General features: G+C 42.7%; 1 protein-coding gene across 4 annotated transcripts; it reads right to left on the bottom strand.

Annotated features, from left to right (window-relative positions):
- Positions 1–3,888: 3,888 nt before the first annotated feature.
- On the bottom strand, positions 3,889–24,087 carry mgmt (O-6-methylguanine-DNA methyltransferase). 4 transcript variants are annotated; one of them, XM_034608858.1, is made up of 6 exons: positions 23,946–24,087; positions 21,182–21,330; positions 12,188–12,348; positions 7,640–7,779; positions 4,571–4,731; positions 3,889–4,538 (listed from the first exon to the last, which is right to left on the bottom strand). In XM_034608858.1, exons 1-5 carry the CDS (start codon positions 23,991–23,993, stop codon positions 4,603–4,605), a joined length of 627 nt encoding a protein of 208 aa, XP_034464749.1. In that variant the 5' UTR covers positions 23,994–24,087; the 3' UTR covers positions 3,889–4,538; positions 4,571–4,602. The 4 variants fall into 4 exon arrangements, with proteins under 4 accessions (XP_034464749.1, XP_034464745.1, XP_034464747.1 ...); XM_034608854.1 differs by having other exon boundaries at positions 3,889–4,532; XM_034608856.1 differs by having other exon boundaries at positions 3,889–4,528.
- Positions 24,088–24,428: the final 341 nt, after the last annotated feature.

Raw genomic sequence — 24,428 nt, 5'->3', positions numbered from 1 at the left:
CTTAAGAACAGTGGCGGATGTTTCCCTCCATCTTAGGGAGGAATGGCCAACAAAGCAGCGTGTAAGGGCCTTTCCCTGAAGAGTCCTTGTCACGCCGCGCCAAACCTCTGTGATTATCGTTGTTTTTGCAGAGAGTGTCCATGCCTGCCAATACCGCTGTTCCATAAATGAATTTGGCCCCTCGTCAACGAATTACCTAACACGCAGAACTGTGTATGTGTCACATCCAATTCCAACTCACCGGCTTTGGTGGTGTGTGTCAGCTGGAGGACTTAATCATCAATCGTCAATCATAATAAGCGAAGCACATTGATAGGGCTTCTTTTTTCTCCCCTCCCCTACACAGTTAAATAAAGTGTAAAGGGAGAAGTTAAGACTGACCTTGTTAAATTGGGACCACAATTTATATTCCTAATTTAGTGTATGGATTAATTAGTGTTGGCAAGTGTGCGGATCGGTTTCCGTGTGGTAGCGCTCGATCAAATCATTTTCGTAAAGGAAACTCTGGAATGATATCTGTCCGTCCAATCTTGATGTTTTCGCTCAGAACCGGCTTTGCATATTTTTAGCCTCACACTTTTAATTAATGCTTAATTGAAGACTTTATAGAGAGAGTTCTTCCAACGTTAGTCGCTAATCAATAACCCGCCATCTTCCATCATGCAAAATTAATCACTATGACCTGTTATCAGGCCTTAATACAACCAGACACACACATGCACACGTGAAATATGCGAACTGGCAAAGCATGCATTTGCACAAGGCAGGCAGAGGAATCTGGCTCATATTTTCCCCTCTCCCTGATCCAATCCACTCCTCTCCCCCGTCATATAGATCGGAGTCTGCGGGGGCCAGAGGCGCTGACAGAGCCCAGATGCTCCCAGTCTGTCTGGGGGACTGGGGAGACTGGTGCCATGGGGTCCTGGAGCCTCTGAAGTGCCGCCCCTCCGTCAACATGACCAAGGCTAGACCTGCACTTTCTCCACGCTGAGACACTCTCCTACCTCGCTGACAACCGGCGCACATAGTCACAGATTGATACACGCAGGGATACACAATCACAGGCAACCCCCCCCCCCCCTCCCCTCTCACGTAATGTATGGCCGTTCATCAGCCGTTCCTAATTAGAGACCCCCAGACCAGCACTCGAGTTCATAAGGTTACAATGACACACTGATACAAGGTTGCTAAAGCACACACACCCACATGCTGATACCTCTCGGTGTTTCTCTTACTTTCTCATTTAATCCTGCTCCGTCTCATTGCCACTGTCCTAAACTTGCTTATGCGGAGGGGGGGGGGGGGGGGGGGAGGGTCCCTTTGTTCTTAAGAAACAAAACATAAAAAAGGCACCGCGAGATCCCTCCATCCTCCCGCTTTATTCTCTCAAAACACAAAGATCATTACAGGAGCATCAAAGTATGCCATGTTTGAAATGATATTCCTCTTTGTAGTTGTGGCGTAGCGTGGAGTGTGTTGGTATTAGATGCTGCTGTGGCAGCTGTCGCGGCTGGCTGCGTGGTGCCTCGGTGTCAGGGCCTCCGAGGCCAGGCTGTCCCGGCAGAGAGACAGAGGGGGAGGAAACCTGATAGCGCAGCCAAGCCCCACTCTAATGTCTGTCTATCCAGCTATCTATCCCCGTGTCTATCTGACTGTTGGACACTGCCTATCTGCATGCCGGATACTCCTCTGCCTTCCCAGCAGCCGTGCATGGCTTGCAGCTGAGTTCATATGCTCCAAAAAGTTTTACCCTTATTGTTTTTTCTTGCAAACTTTTTAAAGAAGCAGCTATTTATGAATCACTGGTGTGACTGCGGGATTAACTTATGCAGGGTCCCCACTAAGCTTGAGACCCGTACCGAGGGGCGCAGGTGATGATAACAGGAGAGTTATGAGCCGACATGTATGAGGAGCACGAGATGGAAGCTCGCAGAGTGTTTGTATTTGATGCGGGGGCAGAAAATTGCTCTGTAATGAGGAGGGGTGCCAGGATATGAGATGGGAAGTGGGGAGTTGTAGACAGGATATAAGTTACGAGAGGGAAACTAATGTTAGGAAATGCGGAGGTTGTTGTTGTGGCTGCACGAGCTAAAATGTATCTTACTGCTGTTTCTCTCTATGATTAATACGGCCCGGCCAGGTCAAAGCCCCGCACTAACGCTGCCAATGCCACCAACCACATCCTCGCTCTTTCTGGGGCTCAAATGAGTGTGTATAGTACGTGAGAGAAAGTGTGTGTGTGTGTGTGTGAGGGGGTTAATAAATGTTGAATCAAACGCCGCACGAGACACTCACACTCCTTAAGGGTTGCCCATTAGCGGTGTGTGGGTGCATGGGGAGTTTATCAGTGTCTGGGTGATTTATGAAGTCAGACTCAATATCATCCACTTCACCCACACACATATGGACATACACATGTGCACACACCAACACGCATGGCCACATGCTCGCTCTCACACTCACACACGCACGCGCACACGCACTCGTGTACTCCCTCTCCTTGAAATGGAGGCTGATATTAGGCCAAAATTAAAGGTTTCACAGAGATTAACAGTGCGGATGATGAGATCGTCTCAGCCTCTTTTCATCTAATTCCTTTTTATCTCTGAGCCGGCATGATACGGAAGTGGTACACACGGTAAAATTACAGCCACAAAATAATACAGACATAACAATAACACAGCGACTAATACAGATAAATACCAAAATACCATGAAATTGTAAAAGAAAAACAAAATTGAGAAAATAAAAAGTGTGAGTTATTATTTGAAAGACTTTCCGTGGGTACCTATGCAATTACACGGCCAATTACTGGCAGCACGTCTGACGCTTTGATGCCGGACTTGTTTTTTAACGTCAGCTGCACAACTCCACAGACATCAGTAGTCTAGTTGCTAAATTCGCAGCATTCCATAGAATTTACTTAGCCACGAGCAAAAAAAAAGGAGGGTGCTTACAGTGCACTTCAGAGTGCGCCCGGCTTAAATGGGACCCCTTGTGGCTGTGTCACAGCTCCCTTCGTTAGGGGGCTGACTGTAGCCTGTAGTCACCACAGGCATCATTAGCCCTCTGTGAAACCACAGACTGAGTCTCATTCTTCATCTGCCTGTCTGCTGCCTCCACATCCACGCTGGAATGGTGCTCCGATGGCAGAGTAAGTGAGTCCAGCTGCACGGCGAGGACAGCCACACGGAGCTGATCGGATAAGAAATTCAAAAATGCAGCAAAGTTCAAATGTATTCAGCGAGTGGGCCACTTGAATTGGTTCGGTAAAGGTTAGAGCCGGGGTTATTTTTGGAGGGCGGATTATTAGGCTACCTGGGCTGAACAGAGGAGGAATAACTATGGGCAAGTAAGGGTCACTCTGGAGCTGCACTCGACAGTGAGGAGAATGGAGAATTTAGGGGGAAGAAAAAACTAAACTGTCAATTTACACCAGATAATTGTGAGAAAATGAAGAACATGAAAAAACAGGACACACTCAATTAAAGTGAGTGATTTTTCTAAACACACGCTCCCACTGCTGACCTCTCCATATGGTCTCTTTAGGAACGAATAATTTATCCCAGAGGGATTTTTTTTTTTTAAAGCATCTGTGATGGAAATAACATAACATAATAAACATTTAAGTTACAGATTTAATGTGCAGGATGAATTCAAGGTTGAAATGTTGATTTCTGTTTCCCGTTCTGTACTGCCCTCTAATGGAAAACACCACTCAGAAATAAAAGAAGGAGCTCTGACATCCAGAGCTGCAGCGGGGAGGGAGAGAGAGAGAGAGAGAGAGAGAGAAGACATACAGCATAATTAATTATGAGCGGAAGTGAGGGAACGCTACATGAAATCAATTTTTAAATTAAATACAATTAAAATGATGAAAAGCCAAGATTTGTCATTTTGAGATGTATTTATTTAAGCATGTCTGTTGTATCACAAGCACAGTATATAATGCATAGAAGACATCTCTTCTCTAGGTGGTTTATAAGGCGAGAGCAAACAATGAGATCTAAATGAAGACAAAACAAATGCCTCACTACAAAGCTTTGTAGCAGTAAAATTCAGAGCCTTTATCACTGGATGTTGAACAAAGCATTCACTTGGCAGGAAATTAAAAAACCAACGAGAGGTACAAAGACTAATTCTGCTTAGGAAAAAAAAAACAACAACAACAACAATGCAAGAGACATATTTTTAAGGGAATAATAATTCTTTAGAAAAACCATTCCAGCACTATCTGGCAAACGGCAACAGAGACCCACGGGAGCATATGTTTGTAATTCCTACTGTTCTCTGTTTAAGTTATTTTTGTACATTCTAATTCTGCAACAACTCTGTATCACATTAACAATGCAGCATCTCTATTCTTAGATTTAAAAAAAAGGAGTATAAAATGAATATTTACAAGAAGCTCCAGTTGTTCCATAGTGTGTGCCAAGCACGCTAAACTTTATGGCCCTGTTTTGTGTTCCTAAAAAAAAAAATACTGGCCTTGTGTGAGAGCGTGTGTGTGTGTGTGTGTGTGTGTGTGTGTGTGTGTGTGTGTGTGTGTGTGTGTGTGTGTGTGTGTGTGGACTGAATGAAGGACAGTTGGCCTGTCATGCTTTAGCCTTCCCCTCTCTGCCTCTCATGGGTGAGCAGCCATTGTTTGAGATGGTCGCCCTTGCCGCTCATGTACGGCCCACTCTGTCCACTGCTCGAAATGACTCTGTGGCAGGGAATGAGGAGAGGAACCTGGCACACGCACAAACAGACAGGGAGAGGAATTCAACTCGGAGGAAATAAACATGTGCAACTTTAGCAAATATTATGCAAGAACGTTTTCGGACACACTTTCAAAATGTTTGATTTTGCTTTTATTATAACAACCATTTTCCAATTTATGCAATTGTTTCAGAATGCAAAAAGCTTTTTTTAGTATATACACATTTAAATATGTTATGATGCCTCAGTAGAAAAATAAAAATAGAATAAAATATTATTGGAACTCTAAAAATCAACTGCCGTCTTATTCTCTGGTTGACGTTTATTGTCACTGCACCACAGCAGCTGGAGATGCTGGCAGCAGATACACACACGTATGACAATATCTCTGATTTATCACATAAACGATGTGACTTAAAAGTAACTAACATGCAGAAAATATGAATCTGCACTTTTTTCTTTGCTTTTTATGTTCATGCGCTGCATGAAAACAAAGTGCCACACCAGAGGTGTCTAGTTTGATCCTGCACAAATCCACATTCAGGGTGATGGCTCAGTCTTTGGGTATAAATGTTTTTTACTCTTTAATAGTGTAAAGCAAAGAAGCAATCAAAAATTAATGGGCAAAAACACCAGCAGGATGAATATTCAATCGAGAGGGTGTCAACATTAAGATCTGATAACCCTGTGATCATTAAAAAGAGGAAGTCGGTGGAGCGTTTACTCTTGTTGCAGACGAATGCCAGGGGGGTCCCGAGTTCTTTGTAAACTAAATGGCTGGAGAAAGATTAAACAAGCAAGCCTAAAACACTTCGATCATTGTGAATCCAGAACAAGGAGAGTGGCAACGGTTGGAAAGAATCACAGCAAATGCTTCTTGTAAAATGTTCTTAATGTTTCCCTCATTTTGTTCCTGTGCATTGTGACGATATTTCTCCAATTTAAATGAGTTATCCTGACTCGATGGCTGCACCTCCAGCCTTTTAGAGAAAAAAGTTGGGGCGTGCAGTGTGTTTCAGTTCAAATCCATCATTAAACCCGCTCCCATATCAACAGCAATAAAACTTTCCGAGCCCCAGATTAACCTTGCAGACAGAGAAATACTGCTCCAGTATTCGAATCAATACTGTTCCCCGGGTTTGGAGGGAGAGCTGGGTACCCTCAAGGCCTTCGGATCTGCCTCTTCACTTGGGGGGAAAAGAGCACTACACCAGGCTTATCAATACTCAAATCCTGGTGAAGAAGAAGTGCCACAGAGAGGAGAGGATCGATTGAACACACTGAGCTTTTCACAGCTGAAGCCCGAACGGAGCAGCGCTTCTGACAAGTAATTGACACTGACAATCTGACTCTGGATCTGTATCAGGAGCTGAGGGCTCAGGCTCCCAGCCTCCCTGACGAAAGGAAAGAAATGTCTGTAAAACACAAGACTGAGAAGTATTCGACAGCCATCCAGAAGCAATGCCAATGGCTAACGTAATGCATAAAGTAGGTAGAGAAACTAGTGTGAAAAACATGCAGAAAATTGCTATTTTTCTGGTTTGTCTGTATCTACTCTGTGTTATAAACCTGCTTTGTCATTATAAATTACTTCCCTTCTTTAATCGCAAAAACGGTGTCGGAGGGGAAACACAGGGCTGAGTGTGAGGTTGTACACAAGATATTTCACTGCACATATGAGAGAGAACATCTCACTGGCTGCATTTCTGTACAAGAAGACTCCTCTGCCTCACAGAGCACACCGGTGGTGCCCACAGCACTACATGGGCAGAGCTAAACGGGCTTTGATCAAAGGGTTTGATCAAAAGAAGACACACCACTTGCCCTCTAGCCCTCCATTTTGTACACAGTGGATTCACGGGCAAAATGATGCGGGCCAGGTTTCCTGCAAGAATCGGAGATTTGCAGTGAACATCTACAGTAAAGACTTTGAGAGGACGGGAACAAAAGGTGTGGGCTTAAAATCGCGCTGGAGGTAGAGTTTTACTTCTCAGCGGGAGGCGGCTGTTTCGTCATCGCACGTATTCGAACACCTACACTTCACAACACATGTAATGCACCAAGGAGGACTCTTAAAAACGCATTTTAATGGGAAATGTCAGTGGTAAACACAACTTGTCTTTTGCAATTAGTGCCTCTCTTCTATATAATATCATGTTTTTTATGTAGTTTCAATGTTGAGTAATTATTTGATGACAGAAAGTATAGATTTCATAACTATTTATTTGTTTCTGTGCTTGTTTATTTATATATTCATGTATTTGTTCAATTAACCATTTTCAAAACTTATATGAATTTAAAGCAGAAAATATTTGACATAAAACATTTAAATCTATAACAACTTGTGCGTCTTGCTCGCAAATGATCAAAATTACATTTAAAATTTACATCGCAGGAATATTTCATATGAGCTGTAACTGACGACTATTTTCATACTCAATTAACTGTTAGGTTTATAAAACATAAAAAAATTGTTTAAAAAAAATACCTATCAGTTTCGAAGGTGATAATCTGAAACGTTCTTCTTTTTATCACCAACAAATTGAAATCAAAAGATTCCGTTTACTTGCATAAAACAGAGAAAAGCAGCAAATCCTCACATTTTTGAGTACTTGCTCATATTATTAATATAAAAAATACCAGTAGATTAATTTTCAGCCATTCATTAAATTGTTGGAGCTCCATGTTTAATACTGTAGGTGAGTCATTCATGGTGTCTCCTGTGCGTCTTATTAAATTCCTTATTTATTATGCATATTAAATTACTAATTAACTTCTGACTATAGGCAGCTCCACTGTTTGTCCACTAATGCACACAACCCATAAAGACGCAGTAACCATTAAAATCAAATTAAACTAAAACATAATCACTCTCCCTGTCCAACATAAGGCAAGTACGTAACAGAGAAGCCTGTCAATCAATGTCAAGCACACTCACCGGGTTCCTCCTCATGGCCCCTCCCACCGCTCGCACCGCTCTGGGGTTTCCCGCCATCTCGGCGAGGCGTTTGTACGAGACTGTCTCTCCAAACTTCACATCCCTCTGAAGTACGTGCAGCACGCGGCTGGTGAACGCGTCTTCCCCACAAAGCAGAGGACAGAGGGGAAGAGCGGGAGACAGGAGGAGAGAAGAGAAAAGGCGAGAGCCCCTGGTTTAATCAAACGGAGACGGCTGACTGACAAGAGTTTAGTGCGAGGTGGATTATACACGTCTGAAATAAACCAGTGTTTTGACTTTAAATCAAAAAGTTTGACACATCTCTACATTTTGATCCACTTCATAATTTTCCATTATGCACAAACACGTGTTTGAGGTGCAGGGCTTCTTCAGAGGTGATCTGCACGAGTGCCGTTTTTTCTTCTTTACAATACTCATTAAACAACCAAATGCACCCAAGTCCCTCCGGTTGACCTCGGAACCAGTATTAGCATGCTACAGAAGCTGATGTGAGAAAATTATTTCTATGGCAGAAAAATCTAGGTTATGCTTTGAAAAGGTCACAGCTAAAATTAAAAAAGTTCGCTCCTTCATTTAAAAGGATTAAGAGAGGCCAAAAAGACTGCAAATCTGCTCCAGATTTTTAATAATAATAATTTGAATGTTGCACACCATTTGTGGCAGTGGGATGACTTTGAGGTTAATCAGACCAATTTGTCCTTTTAATTGCTTTCTATTCAGAGTAGATTCATTATATCATCTTCACTTAAATGGCAGAATTCTTCAAATCATCCGCAGCTTAACCGACCACATTAACGGCTTTGATTTCATTAGCACTTTAGCACTAGCATTATCTTTTTTTTCTGGATTACCAGGCAGTGACTGAGAGGCATGTTTGTTCTGTCTCTGATTGCTAAAGAAAAGGGGAAAAGTGTTTGAAGCATCTCGAAACCTTAAGACACCGATGCACCGAGCTCATGTAGCGAGCGAACAACATCCTTTTTTTTTTTTTTTAAGCACAGAGAGCAAGATGAGGAACAATAGTCTCGTTATCAAGAGGGGGTGAATTTCTTCCAGTATATACATGTACTCAGTCATGAAAATTCAATTAGTGATCTCCCATTCTCTCTCATTTATATGGTCTAAGAGAGCACATGACAAGTGATCTATGAGAAATCCCTCTAAATTGGCATTGTGTGAAAACATGTCACACCCCTGTCTCTCTTCTACAGAGTGAACATCCTTTGCTCCCCAGGCTCCCTCGCTACCTTATAGTCACTCTCCGCTACACAAAGCCACGCGAACAAGGCAATTTGCCTAAACTGGGGGGAATAAGTGTAAAACCTAAAGGGGATACATTTGATTGATGCACACCCATGTGAGTTCTTTGTCTTGAACAGGGCCCGTAGGTACTGTTTAATAATTTTTCAGGTAATAATCACGCTGTCAACGAGATGACGGGCTCTTACGCAGACAGACTTAATGTTATGAGGAGATAAGATACACCCCTGAAATTTCTTTTATGCATTATTCACCCTCATAAAGCCCTGATTTGGCCACATGATGTGCAGCGGTACACATTGATATCGCTTTGTCACGGGTGGGTTGGCGACAACTTGCCCAGACGATGGCTGAAGACAAATCCCCGCTGATGGGAACGTTATTGACAAACAACCAGAGTCGGTCTCACGGCAGCAGACCGAGCAACAAGCTGCGGTGCTGTTTGCACCTTCTACAAATCCCGAGCAGCCGTTTCTCCTGGAAGATTTCACATCTCCAACAGTTCTGGACAAATCAAGTGTCTGCGCTTTCATCTGCTGGCGCAGAGGTTAAAGAACTTTGCCCTCATCAGCGTTAGTGACAGAGACTTCATGTGGGTCACTCGAGGTGACCAGCAATGATTTGGAGAGCAGTCCCCGAGCCCCATACTTCATAAAGAGCCTAATATGGTGTGTCTGGGGTCAGGACCCTCTTTAGATCGGGGTGCAGTGATGTCAATTGTTTAAATAAAAGTTGAGAGGAACCACTTACATGTTTACAGACATCCCGTAATTGTGTCACAGACCATTACCTACCAGGCAGCCAGGTGATTGGGCCACTGCAGCGGCAGAGACAGATTGACCCGGAGTAAAATCGAACGGTTCTAGCGATTATGAAATATTGACATGTATGATGGATTTGCTCATAATTTTGTATATGAGGGCAATTTGAGAGAGAGAGAGAGAGAGAAAAAACTGTGAACTGAATTCCATCAGCCCTGCTAATGATAGATTTGGAGAGATGACTTCCAGCTGACAGTCACCTCATACATGGCTGTGAGAATAAAAAGACAATAGTGGAAATACAGCTACCTCATTATCCTTTGTGTCTAATGGGAGGGAAGACTTTGACTCCCAGTCAAAGTGTCTCTTGAGTCTTGAGGGATCCATACTTTTGAAGGCTGACGGGGTGCTGATGATTCTCTGATTATTCGATATTCTGAAAACGTTCATTTCCCTAATTCCTCTCCACATCACAGGGGCGAGTCCTGGTGAGTGTCTCATCTCGCCCTGTGCTGTGCACAGGGGGAGGTTCAGGCTCCTGCAGGAACACAGTCATTTGGGCTTTGAAGAGCGCCCTTCCCCCCCTTTGCCTGGCCCCCTCCCCGCACATTCCCTGTGCCGCTTACCGAGACTAAGATCCTCTCGTCTGTTACATATGGATGTATAATTAATGAGATAAGAATATGCATCGTTTTAAGAACTCACGATGGTGTCTGTGTTTTTCTGAAGGGGGGGGTTAACGTGAGTGCACGCACACGCACACACACACAAACATACACATGTTCACGGAGCACGACACTCGCCATCCCTCTACCCGTCGACCAAACTTGCGTGTGATGTCGCGCATGACAATCAGTCAGACAGTATAGAAAACTGCAACTCGCGTCTCCTTTCATGTCACCTCTGTTGCTCAGGTATATTGTGACAGCTAATATGAAAAGTGGCTTGTTTTGTCAGAAATGTGTAAATAAACATGGCAACACTTCAAGTGAAGGTCACAACTCAATATAACATGACAAGTGCTGCGAGAGCGCTGTCGCGTTCAGCTTCTCCCACAAGATAACTGAGCAAACAAAAGTTGGTTGTCACAGATTGTAATGACCTGATTAAACTTGTATTTTGTTCCCAGGCAAGTGGCGGCGGCGGAGACTAGATCGAGTAGGAATTTGTACAGAAAAAAAAAACTAATCCTTAATATTTGTGAATCAACAAGCAAAAAAATAAATAAAAAAACTCTATTTTCCTCTCTCAAAAGACAAATACTCTTGATGCTCACATTTAACATTTTTATACTGGCATGGCCTATGGTTCTGACTACTGAGAGCAATCGAAGCCTAAACCCTGTATTTACTGAGCCCCAAAACAACAGGCGAGGGAGAGAGGTGGAACACAGCACAATCACCTATTCAGATCAGGTACTAATGAAGAATTCCATCTATCCTGAAATTTAATTAAAACCCCAAAGACTTCAGATGAGATGCGATTTGAAAGAGCCTGGGGCTGGTACACAAGCACTTGGTGGCGAAGGGAATCACACTGAAAGTTGATATCGTAATTGGTCCTGATGTATTTCTGCATTGCCTTTGCGGGAGCGTGGGACTCATAGCTGTATACAGGGTCTCGATGGAGTACCTGCTCATTGAAAATGCCATCACTCAAGCACTGCAGATCTGCATGAAATTAGAGAGCAGCTAAGGCCTGATTGCAGAGGAAGAGAAGCACAATTGTTAAATGCATATATTAGAGTTATTTTCTTTCCCGTGTAGGTGTGCTTCTGACTTTAAATGAGCACTCGTGAAAAATCTTTAAGTTAAGATGCGATGAACATCTCGGCGTGACAAAGAAACTGCCTGGAATTGTTTGGGAAACGGCACAAGCGTGATAAGTTTATGATTTGAAAAAATAGAAAAAAAGTTGTCGGGCTGCGAGTATTGTTTGTCTCCCGAAAAAAAACAAAAAAACTGGAGGGATAATTAAATCCTCGTTTCTTTCCTCAGCGCCCTCAATCACTCACTCCGCAGCCACAGCTTCCAGTTGAAAGGACACTAATTGTCCATTTTTGGGGTGCTTTCATTTTACTCGCCCTAGGTGACTGGTCAAGCCAACAATAAGCTCATTCAAACTTTACCACCATTCACATGTTCTCATTAGAAAAAAAAAGAGCTTCCTGTCTGAAAATGTCAAGAGTGGAATTCGATCAGTTTCAAAGAATGTGCCAAGAATCATGGAAAAGCTTGCCAAGACTAACACGCGTGGTAAGAGCTGCCACAGATTACTGAACCAAGTTACAGCTCTGTGTTCTGTTCTCTCTCCTTCTCTCACCCACTCACTCGCTTTCCCTCTCACTCTCGCTCTCCCTCCCTCGCTCTCTCTCCCTCTCTCTCTCTCAGCCATAAAATACTTCATTATAACACAGTGAGCCAGTGAGTGTAAGTGATGTAACTGACAATTAAGAGTGAAAGCCTGATCCCAGTCATGGCTCTGCAAATATTTATCCATGACAGACCTCCTTGCAGGGCGGGGTGGTGAAAGGCAGGGAGCGGGAGTCTCCCAGTGGTCTGCGGCTCACTGAAGTACGCCTGGAGCCATTCAACGCAGCGCTGCAACTCGGGGCTCGTTTCTGCCGGGCTATCGTTGACCACACAGCTCAGGGGGGCCCCGTCGCTCCTGTGAGGGATATAAGGCAGGATGGGGAGGTGAGGTGGGGATCAGAGGAGCAATCATAATACCCGATTCTTGGTTGAACAGCGCTAAAATGTGCCACGAGAGTGTAATAACACGCCACGGGTGACACAGATGCAAGATGACATAATTTGCTGAGTGAAACAAAAGTTGTTAATCAAGACGTGCTTAAAATCTAAAGTTACGCACTTTGGCTTCGCTCCTGTCACTCAGTGGTGACAAATGCAAGAGCTATGAAAGACAGAAAGAAGTTCAAGAAAATAGACACTAATCCAGACATTTTTTTTACAGTAGATATATATATATACCAAGTGCAGCGTGATAGAATATGAAAGAAAACATTGTCGAGTCGTACGAACCAGCGCGAACACTTTATTTCAACCAACTTAAAACAAGCGGAACCAGTTCCTGGAAAAACAAGAGTGAGAGACTTTTCAAAAGTCTTGCAGCTGTTTCCAGAAAAGAAAAAAAAAAAAAGTTAAGAGCACGGCGTTAACAACAGTTTCAACTCTGCTTGAGTCTAGTTTATAGTTCATGACAAGAATAAATGGATTTTTTTGGCCAGAGTGATGCTGGCCAGCAAAGCTCTGCACTTGGACGCGCATCTTAGCAAGAGTAGATGCTTGGAGGAATTTGCCGATGGTTGAGTTGGCATCACTTAACAGCTGAATTTCTCTCCGCTGCTGACCACCCCCCAGGTCAATGCAAGCAGACTGACCCATATTTGACACTTAAAGACCCAACAGGGAAGGTCTTCTCTTAGCATGTGCATTACTGCAAAGTGGACCTCAAGCTGTGTTGTGGATCTAAAGCAGGCCGCCAATTCCATTAACTGGTGTACAGGACTTATAAATAAATAATATCACCATTTAAGTGCCCCTTTTTCAAAATTGGCTTATCCTGTATGGTATTAATAATGGACATTTACTTTGTTAAACACACAGACCGTCTCTCTCTTGCCCGCCGTAACAACACGGCCCTGAAGTGTTTTTACACTTCTGCAGGTCACAGTTTGAGCAGCGTTTTATATTGGACATGTGAAGTTGAGGTTTACTGGAGTGTTATGACTGAGCAGGTCAGTTTTTCAGAGAGCCGCTCTGCCCGCTAGTTTGTAGCGGCACGATGGAAGTCTCCCGGGTGCCGTTTAACAGTGGGTGTAAATACAGTAAAAGGTGTAAATACTCTCATTTCTAAATAAACCCGCGCAGCAGTTTAGAGTTGAGTGGTGAAAACTCGGAAACCCACTGGCGGGTCCTGCGCTGAGACCGGCTCAAACAATGGCCATGGCTCATGGCAATCTCTGTCGGCATGGGTGAGTGCCCAGCCAGCCCCTACTTGTCATTGTCTCTCCTTTTCCATCCCTCCCCTCCTCTTCCTCCCCCCCCTCTCTATTTCTCTATCCTCCCACTCCAGCTCTTTTGGCTCCCCACCACCGACACCCCCGACACACACCCACCATCCCCCCATCCCTCTTTCTCTCAGCAAGGATCTTCAGGCCACTGTTCCCTCTCTGCCCCCCCCTCCCCACTACCACCACCCCATCCACCCCAATGCGCCTCCTCCCTCCTCTTCCTCCCGCTACCCCCCACCCCCCCCCCACCCCCTCTTTCTCTCTGAGAGGATGTTCCAGCCGCTGCACACTGACAGCTCGGGGATATTGTGTGTGGAAATGTTCCTGTTGGACCCGCAGGCCCTTACAATCTACCGGACAAAGGCTAGAGCACCTTTGCTTAAGGCTTGGCACCTTTGACCTCCAGCTCACACTTCAGACTTGTCACCATGGCTAATTTTCCCCTCACCCCCCTCAGCCCCCGCCCCATATGGATGCGCCTGCTTTAAAGGTGTTTTGAGTGATACAACATTGACAGTAGTAAAAGTTAATGCAATGCAGTACATGTTATGGCCAGTAAACAACACCGAAATAAATAAATAAAAGTGGAACAACATCAGTCGAGCTGAAGTCTGTCACCTCTAGGTGCGATGGGGGATTGTTTTTAAAGAGCATGCAGGGCAGTGGAGATGTAGCTCCTGCACTGGCAACATTTCCAGTCGCTTCAGGCTTCAGTGAATCACAAATCAAGCAGCATCACATGATCTTCGCAGAGTCCAGACTGGCACATTAGAAAGTCTGCCCTTCAAATGAGAGATTAGAGATGTGTAATAAATGTGGAGCTAATTACAAAGAAACTCTCAGAGGAGGCACGATCTTTATATTGTCTTAAAGTAACTGCCATCCCCTGTATAAAATCTAAGAATTATAATTAGCAGAGACTATAAACATGATTTTAATAACAATGTGGAACAAGAGGTTTTAAGTTTGAATAAACAATTTCTTTATTCTTTATTTTTCTTTGACTGGTTAAAAATCATACTTTCTTTTTTCCATGTCCTTCAGACGTTCATCACGTTTCATCACAAGTAAGGAAATAAGAAACTAATTTCAAAGTAGCCAGGACCTGCTGCACTAAAAAGAATATTTCCCTTGATAGAAGATTGTGATTTGAGAAAATTTCTAATATTGTGCTCCTGTCACAATCAATTTCCAATTACCATAAATCATTGCAGCGTAAAGTGGGAGTCATTTGGAGTCCTACTTATTTTCCAACTCTAATATAAAGAATGAATTGAGCATTTATATAACGTTGGAGGTTATTTCATTCAACCTGGAAGAAACAATCAAAGGAGACAAAGGGGGAAAAAAAGGAAGAGCTGACATTAAATTTGTCAATTTTCTTTAACATATTGTGTATCTGTGCTTGCACAAGACTTCAGTGAGACTTTTTCTATCAGCTGCAGTCGTAAGAATGGAACAGGTTAACCACAGGATCTAATTGAAAGGAATCTGGCGAAGGGTGTAATGGTATATTGCACAAAAAGGGGGAAAAACTCAGAACTCATGCCTCCATCCTGTGAAGCGTGATGGCGCTCATCCTGACTCGATCGGCTGTCACTTTTGACACAGCCTGCCAGAGTTCTCCTTCACCGATCATGGGTAACATGGCGGGTCAGAGGATGAAATAGAAAAGGCCAAGAGCAGTCCAATATTTTCCTCAGCCTTATAGCTCCAGATACTTAACTCGCAGACGTCAAAGACTCAAGAGAGCATGAAAAAAGCCTAAAATGACTGTCTAAAAAGGGAAAAAAATACAGCATGTCTCTATGAATGTCAAGATCCTGATGGTCTCTGAGCCAAAGGCTGTGATACAATTGTAAGCCACTTGCTCAATGCAGCTTGTTCAACCGTTTGAAGATCATTCAGATGCCTATCTAGCTACTGCAGCAGTAAAGTCGAGAGCTTTCCGAGTGGTAAGCTGTAAGGAATGCTTCTCATTTTGTTGTGGGGCGCACGTTTTTGTGCTCTGCAGTTTCAAAATAAAAACAACTGGGCCGTATAAACTGCTCTCCAGATATCCAACAACTCTTATTAGCGAATGTCCACCGAAGAGGCCACAACACTCACTCCGATACATAAAGGTGGTGGTAAAACACAGTACAGGAGGCAACAAAGCACACAACAATTAGGTCTTCTCCCAACTGGCTAGCCACAGGAGTCAGTGAAGGCATGTATTACTAGAGCCTTAACTCTTACTCCATTATGTAGTGTATCCACACCCCGACGCAGCAATGTTTATCTACAACAGACTACTGAGCAGTTTCAAATAGCGTTTTTAGCCTCTATTCTCAAGTGCCACAGTAAGAGATTCCAATTACCCGAATGGTAAGGAGCCAGTGAGGGAGGCACAAAGTACATTAGGGATCCCCTGTAACTGCAGGGACCTTTTAGAGCCTCAACTGAAGAGGGCCGAGAGACTGGGGGGACAGTGACCCTGCATGGATAGCCTCTGTCAAAATTTGACCACGTCAAGCACAAAGGCATTATGGGAATCCAGTGTCACCAAGTCCTAATTACTGTCTGTGTTCAGAGCAAATTACTGCCTTGTTCCTCTGATTAGCGAGGAGGCTAATCTTCACCTGTGTACGCCAGCACTGCTGAGGGCCCTTGAGTGTTAGCGCTTCGTCTTCTGTAATTTATTTTTAAATCAGTGCCCGCTCCCAGGAGTTTTGAGTGTTTTGTTGTGAACCGCTTACCATGATCCCCACCACCGCCCCCTCACCCCTAAATCCTTGACTAAATCCTTGTTTGGTGCCGCAGGAAGATAAGCAAGAACAACACTTGGGCATAATTGACTCGTACTCCCCTCCAAGATGTCAGAGCAGAATCATCTCTCTGCATATTGCGTTAGTATGTCACACACTGTACACTTCTGCATGTTGCAGATATAGAATCCAATCAAGTTCTAAAACAAACTAGCACAACCCTCGTGCTTGAAAAACTTCCCGGTCGACAGCAGGGAGGGAGGGAAAAAAAAAAATTTAAAACAACAACAACAGAAAAAAAAGAAAGTGCAGGAGCTGCTTTTGGCTGCAGCTCGACAGTGAGAGCTAACTCTCGCTCGGCTCCTGTCCTGACCCTGGAGGGTCTGCTTTGGAAACCACAACATTTGCAGATTTTCATCTGAGTGAATGTCAGTGTCTCGTCTACATGGGCGGTTTACAGGTAGTGTGTTACACAGGTGTTGGTTTACACAGGAAATGGCACATGCAGGCTGATTGGGATGGTCCCGAGAGACGGAGGCATAAACATAGAGCACAGATGGGTCCAAGGGCCAGTGGGAGCAGCACCTTAATGAATACGCAGCTGAGTACTACACTTCACAACATGCAAAACAATATTCTAAGGCCGCAGTAAAAAATAGAACAAAAATCATCTGAATATCATTACACAATGAATTATTCATACCATTTCTAAAGGGACTACGTCAAAACGTCTCTCCCTGCCTTATTGATGATTTCATTCAATATCTCAGCAGAGCACCGTTTGTATGACAAAGCATTTTAGTTACAAATGCAAGCAGTTTCTTAAGCACATGGTTGTGTCTATATATCTGGAAAAACAATCATTTAAATTGATTAAAATTACATGTTAGACTAAATATAAACACACCCACTGAGCGAGAACGGCTGAGAGACGGAGAGGAAGACAGAGGGAAATTATAATGGTGGAAAAAAAAAAAGTTGTTGTTTCCTGGTGTGTGAGCACATCATGTAAACAGGCCCCAAACAGGGAACACATTTACCATTCCGCTATTCAGTGTGAACCAGGACATTGATTCACAACACTACACAAGTGTGAGAAAAACGATAAATGCATCACCTCAGATATTTCACACCAGCGCTGGTAGTAGTGTGTAAAAGCTGTTGTGACAGCTTGGGTATTAGGGCTGGATATATGGAAAATGTCTGGCTGCTTATGAATGCCAGTGCGACTGGGGTGACAGGTTCGACACGAAAACACTCCACCTCAGAACAATTAGGCTGTTCTCAGGCCCCCATCCAGTGTTGTCGGTGATAATGGAAAGCTGTGAGGATAACTGGTGATAAATAGACTTTAACACCCTCCTCCTTAAGAGCAATGCAGTCCTGCAGTCCTCTCATATCCTTAACTAATCATGACCATGGCCAGCAAATTCATACAAAAGACTAATTACTGTTGTACTTCACTTCAGTCTCAAAGGCCTCTTATATAAGGACTTGGGGGTTCTCTTGCCTCCTTTCTCCTCTTGATGGGTATTTTTTTACAAGTAGGCCTCGTGCTAGACAAAAGCGTTTAAAAATTGGTGATTGCTTTCATCCGCTTTAATTACATTCAGAAATGGCATTTCTGCCACATAATACGCCCCTATTGTTTCAGAATTATCTGGCTTGAGGAGTCAAATCTACAATATTTGACGATGCTCCCGAGCTAAATCGCCTCTTGAAATTGAAATATGCAGCTGAAATACAAAATAAAACGCCATGCCTTGCTGCCGAGATACTGAAAGCTCCTTGGCTTTCTGCAGAATGCTATTATTATGCATATCCAGGTAGAAAGTTAATTAACCCAAAGCTTAAGCTAATTATGGTAGCAGAATGCTATCAACCAAACACTTTCAGTCAGACAGCTGTCCAGAATTTCATTTGCTAATCATTTGTCTTTTGCCGGAGCATATGGTACATTTCCCCGCTATCACAGCAACAACAAACAGATGAAAATCATTAACTAAAAACAATGTGCACTGTGAAAAATCAGACACAGATTTATAAGGCTTTGTGTCAGAGAAAAAAAGGGGGGATTTATGGCCTGGGAAATATAATGATAATTTTTGGTTTTAGCCACTTAGGATTTTAGGCAGCTCACGTGACTCGAGTGTGCTGGGAATTCAGATGCACAAATATATTGTTTATATTTATATGCAAATGAGACAGAATGCTTATCCGTGTAAAATTAATTACAATTTTCTATAGGAGCATATGCAAAGAGTCTGTTCTTAACAATTTTTAGCTTCTAGCACATTTTGGGCACGTTTTTTCTTTCTTTTTTCTCCCCACAACACAATATTTTTATGTTGTTAAAAGTAGAAATCCCTCTGCTCAGAATTAAATCAATTATTTTCCAAGAAATGCTGCATGCATTTTTTTTTTCTTTTCATAAAAACACATCTGGCTGTTAAAGGGTGATTGATATCAGCATTGCCTCGCGACATTATCAGGCAATAAAGGCTAGTCAGGTTCTAATGCAACATGTCATACACAGGCTCCTGTAGTACATTTCTATTGAGGACCTCACAAGCTAAATTGCTTTTTTCCTGCTCCCCCACATCTCAGCCAGCTTGACAGACAAATTGATCAAAGCATTGTAAAATAATATGCTCACAAAATGTCTTGGGGCAGGAGTCCAGCCCTTTTTTTCATTTTTCACCCTAATAAAAAAGTGCTCTATGATTTCCTCTGTATTATGTGTCTGTGCTCTGTATGAAGGAGGCGAGAAGCATCATATTTCAGATAATAGTAATCTCCTGTAAACAAAATGCGTATCATTTTTCTGTGAACGCTGAGGCCATGCTAAAAACTAAAGAGGGGGAAAGGCGGTTAACAGGGAGGCTGGTGCGTAGGGCCCCAACAGGGGTTGTTGAGATGTAATGAATTTGTTCATCTGATGGTGCCTTCAGGGCTGTCGTTAGACTGGCAGAGGAGGTTGATTTCAGGAAATGTTCCTAAGATCAGTTAGGAAGCAAAAGGGGCTTGAGACGTTTCTATTAGAAAGAGCTGACGGTCATGGTGCGTAAGCAATACTTCAAGGGCGTTTATGTAGCTATAATGGTGTTTATCAATAACTATCTATCAATGCCTCAAATGCTTTTGTTGCTGCTTCGGCTGTTCAACACCAACCAATAGTGAATTGTGAAAAACAAACACGGCCACACGAGCCTGTAAAGCTTTGGCTCGGTCACAAATATCTACTGCGGGTCTCATGTTACGTTATGCGTGGCATGGACGTTATCTATCTCCCTTATCCAAAATATGCTCTTAGAGATCATTTATCACACTGACTTCCTAAGCCTGTGCCACCCCACATCCAAAGCTGAAAAGAGCCTTGTTTAGTATGTCATAAATAAATCAATGGAAATGGCTGATCTGAACTATTACCGCTACAGGCAGGCTTTTGTGAGATCTACATGTAAAGCCAGTTGCAAAGATAAGCCTATATTTTGTCACTTTATCTCGCCTCCCTTAATGCCTGTTTACATTGCGTTGCTCCGTATATCTGAGGTGGCTCTAGTTCCCCTGTCCTACAACAATGACACTGTATTCAACTGGTTGTGATAAAAAATATCTAAACATCTGGTTCAGTAATTTCCCGCTCACACCTTCGAGAACGTACAGGCCGCGATGTGATCGAGGCTTCATTTATGACCGACACCGCAAATGATATTAAACTGAGAAATGATCTAGTGATGCGAATCATTAAATTCATTTGCATATTCCTACTGAACCTGAACACACAAATTAAACCCTGTTCACGAGGAGACGGAAAAAGGTGCTTGCGCATGGTTACAGGACATCTTCCATAATCAAAATTCCATATTATTAATTTTCAGACTTCAACTCATTAACAACAAGTGGAATGTTTTTACTGCTTGATGAATTTTAGGAAATAGCAGACAGTCAGGGAGGAAACACATGTTGAGGTATAATATACAAGGTCATTAATGGGTTTACATAAATTAGAATTTGAACATACATTTTCAAAAGGATAACTTCCTATCCGGCTGCATTTGAAAATGGTTTAATTTCCCAAACCATTCAAGGTTATCAAATGCAAATCTGCGATACATGGATATTTAATTTCAATCTAATCAAAACTAATCTGAGATGTAGGATGTGGACCTGTAAAAATAAGGAATAAGTACTTATTAATGCCGGGTTTAATCAGTTTCAATCGCTTCAGTAAGACTGTCAGCATTCTAACAATTTTGAGGGATGGGCAGGGCATGAAATGCAATCACATATTACATTTCTGAGTGTCGCTTGACACTCAAGACTACTGCATTCAACTTTGAGGCAACATAAATAAACAGGAGGGAACAGTCCATGCTCCCCATGGCCTTTGCTGACCCTACAGACATCAGCTCTAATCAACTCCCTTGTGGGTAATAAACAAGTTATTTTTCTGAAATTTCAAATATACTGCAGGAAGAATCACAACCACATGCCATCAGAAATCTAATTTCCAGCCCAACTGTATTCTAGTGCCCCTCATATTTCTAGTGCCTGCTCATATTTGCCCAACTTTCTCCAGGATATTTCTTGTGGGATCTACAAAAATGCCCTGCTTCCAATGAGGAATGGTGGCACTCCATCACAGGAGTGGATTCTGTCTGCCTGTAAATTTCACACCTTTGTTTATCACGTCACCAGCCCGGCTGTTGTACAGTACCTTTCAGCAGGTGCGACATCCATTAGGATCTGGATGGCGTGCACACCATTCTCACATCCACTGACTTGGATCGTCCCCAGGGGGCTCAGCAATGAGATGGTCTTCTGAGTGCACTGGCTCTCCCTCTGCTTCTTCATCTCGCTGCCCTGCTAAGGAAGCACAAATTACACGGTGTTCATTGACATATTCATGTGGCAACTTTCACAATTTCCCACACACATTTGCATTGAATGATCTATTGGAAACCTAGCAGCCCACCAACGGATGATGACTTACATATTTGAACACCTAGCCTCCAAACAATGTCATGATGTGACTTGATCCCTACATTACTATCCAATATTTCTTTTGTGCATGGAAAAGAATACGCCTATCTAACCAATAAATCGCCCATTTTTTCCCCTCTTTCTGTTCTATATATCACATAAATGAGAAAAACAATGCAGTCTGTTCCCTTGTCTGGTGGGGGATTCCCAAGATAGCTCGACATTATTTTCAATCCGTCATTTTTGGTTGATGGCCGGGATGTTTTTCTAGCATTAAATTTGTTCCTTAGGGTGCAACTCCGATGGGATTCTGGTTTCCAGCCCTTAACAACAGCAAAAACGTGCAGCTTTTCTGACGACTGAGATGGATACTGGCAATAACCAGACAGCAGTTCCTTTTTTATTTTTACTTTGAGGGAAGGAGAGATGATTGACTATGTTATATGTGAGTTTTTGAGAGATGGGGGTTATAATAAATAAAGGTCACATTGATTGTAAGTTTCAACCGAGGAAACCTTTCCTTCATGGAACCTTGATCTGAAAAGTGTCCAAAGGGTACAAACACAATATCTCTCTTTTTTTATTATTTTTAATAGTGCTTGTAATCCACATTCATGAATTTTTTAACACATGTTTGTACATTAATTGAGACATATGAAGAGCCACAACTAACCATTATTTTTCATTATTAATTAAGCTGCACATTGTTTTCGTGATTAATCATTTAATTCTTTACTATAGGAAATATCACAAAATAGTGAAAAATGTCGAACAGTTTCCCCAGCTCCAAACTGATCTTTTTAAATATGCTGTTATGTACTATCAACATAACACATGCAGTTTTAAATTAGATGAAAACGATTTAAGTATTAAATCCATAATTTGACAAGTTTTGCTTACAAAAGCTACACATTTGAAACAATACTCCAGCTCCAGTTTATTGACAGACTTCACAGTAATTCTTCCCTAATATTGATAATTTATGCCTAAAAGATTCTTGAGGCAAAACTTCCTGTGGTTATCCACATGAGGAAAACACCTCAGAAAGAAATTGACAATGTACTTCAACATGCAGCACTCATTAGACGCAGTCCTGGAGATTTGTTACACCTGAAACAATTAATCAGTTTACTAATCAACACATCTATTTGCTTGTATTTTTTTTCGAGAGTTTATACTAAACATTTCCTTTTCCAAGCATCGCCAGCGTGAGGATTCACTCTTTGTCTCATGAGTAATTTTTTTGGGGGGGGGGGGGGGGGGGGGGGATATCAACCCAAAATAAATATAACAAGTCATTTGTTTGTGATTTAAAGATATCATATTAAGCTTTAGGAAATTGTCCTGGACATGTCTGTATCAGCGTGCCTTTTTAAATAACAACCTATAATTAAGAATAATTTTGTTAGAAAGATAAAACAACAAATAAAAATAAAAATGCTCCATTGAACAATGTGGTCTTGTGGACCCTTTTTTAATTTAAGAATGGATACACTTATTTTTAGATTAAACAAAGGGGTTGTGTGATAAAATGGTAGTCATGCATTTACAGTGTTTCATTTAGACTTTCAGTTGCTACCCCCCACCTCCACCACTTCTTCTTCTCTCTCCCTCACACACACACACACACACACCACATCTGTCATGGTGTGCGATCACAAATGCGTCTCCTTCAACTTTCTTGTTTCTAGTCTTGCAGCTCTCTCACTGTATTCATCGGGGGTTTGCCTGAACTGACAATAAAGGCGAGAAAATTTCTGAGCCAAACAATGGTACAGTGCACTTTGGATAAGCGCTCAACACACTGCCTGCCATTTAGCAAGCTGGTAATAGACTCATACGTGGAATAATGGACTTTGGCAATAATGGCCCCGGCTAATAGCCTCTGCACTGATTAAAAATAATGCCATCATGGTTTGTTTTGGTGCAGTTTCCCCGGTAAACTAGTGCAAAGTGTCTAGTTCAGGGCCCGAGCCGGCTCCTCTTCACGCTGAGGATCAACAAACAATAAGCAGCTCCTGCGTTGTTTAAAACACACAACAACAACAACAAAAACACAACAACACACACACACTGGCAGCGGCCTCGTGCTCGTCAATCATGTGACTCGTTTCTCGTCAGACTAGTTCCTGGTCAAACCTGCGGGATTAATGGAGCAGGAAGCGCAGGTGTGGAGAGAAACGCAACATGTGTCATCGTCGTGTTGGGTTTTTTTTTTTTTTTTTTTACACGGAGGACATTTTAAGCCGAAGCGCAGACAAGCGTTGGTAAAAAACCCTTTGGAGCGTGTGAGTGTTTTGAAGCGAGTTAAAAACGAGTGTTAATGTTGAGAGTGTGGGTGAAAGTACGGAAACACACGACAGGGGGTTCGTGTCTGAAGGAGAACACCAACTTCCGCCTCGGGATTTTAACGCGGTTACGGGTCGTTTTTTAGTTTTTAGTTCAAGGTAACTGTAGTTAGAGGAACTTTAAAACCACATATTAGCTCTGTAGCTTACAACGAAGTCCTTCACATCACGTCTGTGTCCGTGCGATGCGCGTTTCATCTTCCAGCGAAAACAAACGTGACCGGAGTCTCTTCCTGTTTCCACACACACAGCGTGGTCGCGGCGGCCAATCGCGAGAGAGAAAAGTCCGCTCTCGCTCTGCCATTGGTCAGTAGAGAGTCTCCGCCCCGCCCCCTGTTGGGGACAGACCCTGAAGACTTGTCTCCTGGGTGTCATGTTGGGATGTGGGGTCCATCAGGGGGAGCTCCACCAAACACTGGTAAAGATGGGGATGTAGATATTTGTTTTATTTCATATTTCTACAACAGTCACAAAAAAATACAAGAATGCAGATTGTGATACATTTGTCCAATTCTGTATCTCCATGGTGACGACATCTCAGCGAAAGAGTCCCAGGCATAATGTTAGTGAATAAAAAAACCTAGTGACCCTAACATTTTATCAGCTAATACAGTCAGTGTGTTATTATGAGTC

This window comes from Hippoglossus hippoglossus, chromosome 15 (assembly GCF_009819705.1).
Source record: "Hippoglossus hippoglossus isolate fHipHip1 chromosome 15, fHipHip1.pri, whole genome shotgun sequence".
NCBI lineage: Eukaryota > Metazoa > Chordata > Actinopteri > Pleuronectiformes > Pleuronectidae > Hippoglossus > Hippoglossus hippoglossus.
Note: the sequence above shows the minus strand (reverse complement) of the source record. Positions and strands in the feature narration are given on the sequence as shown.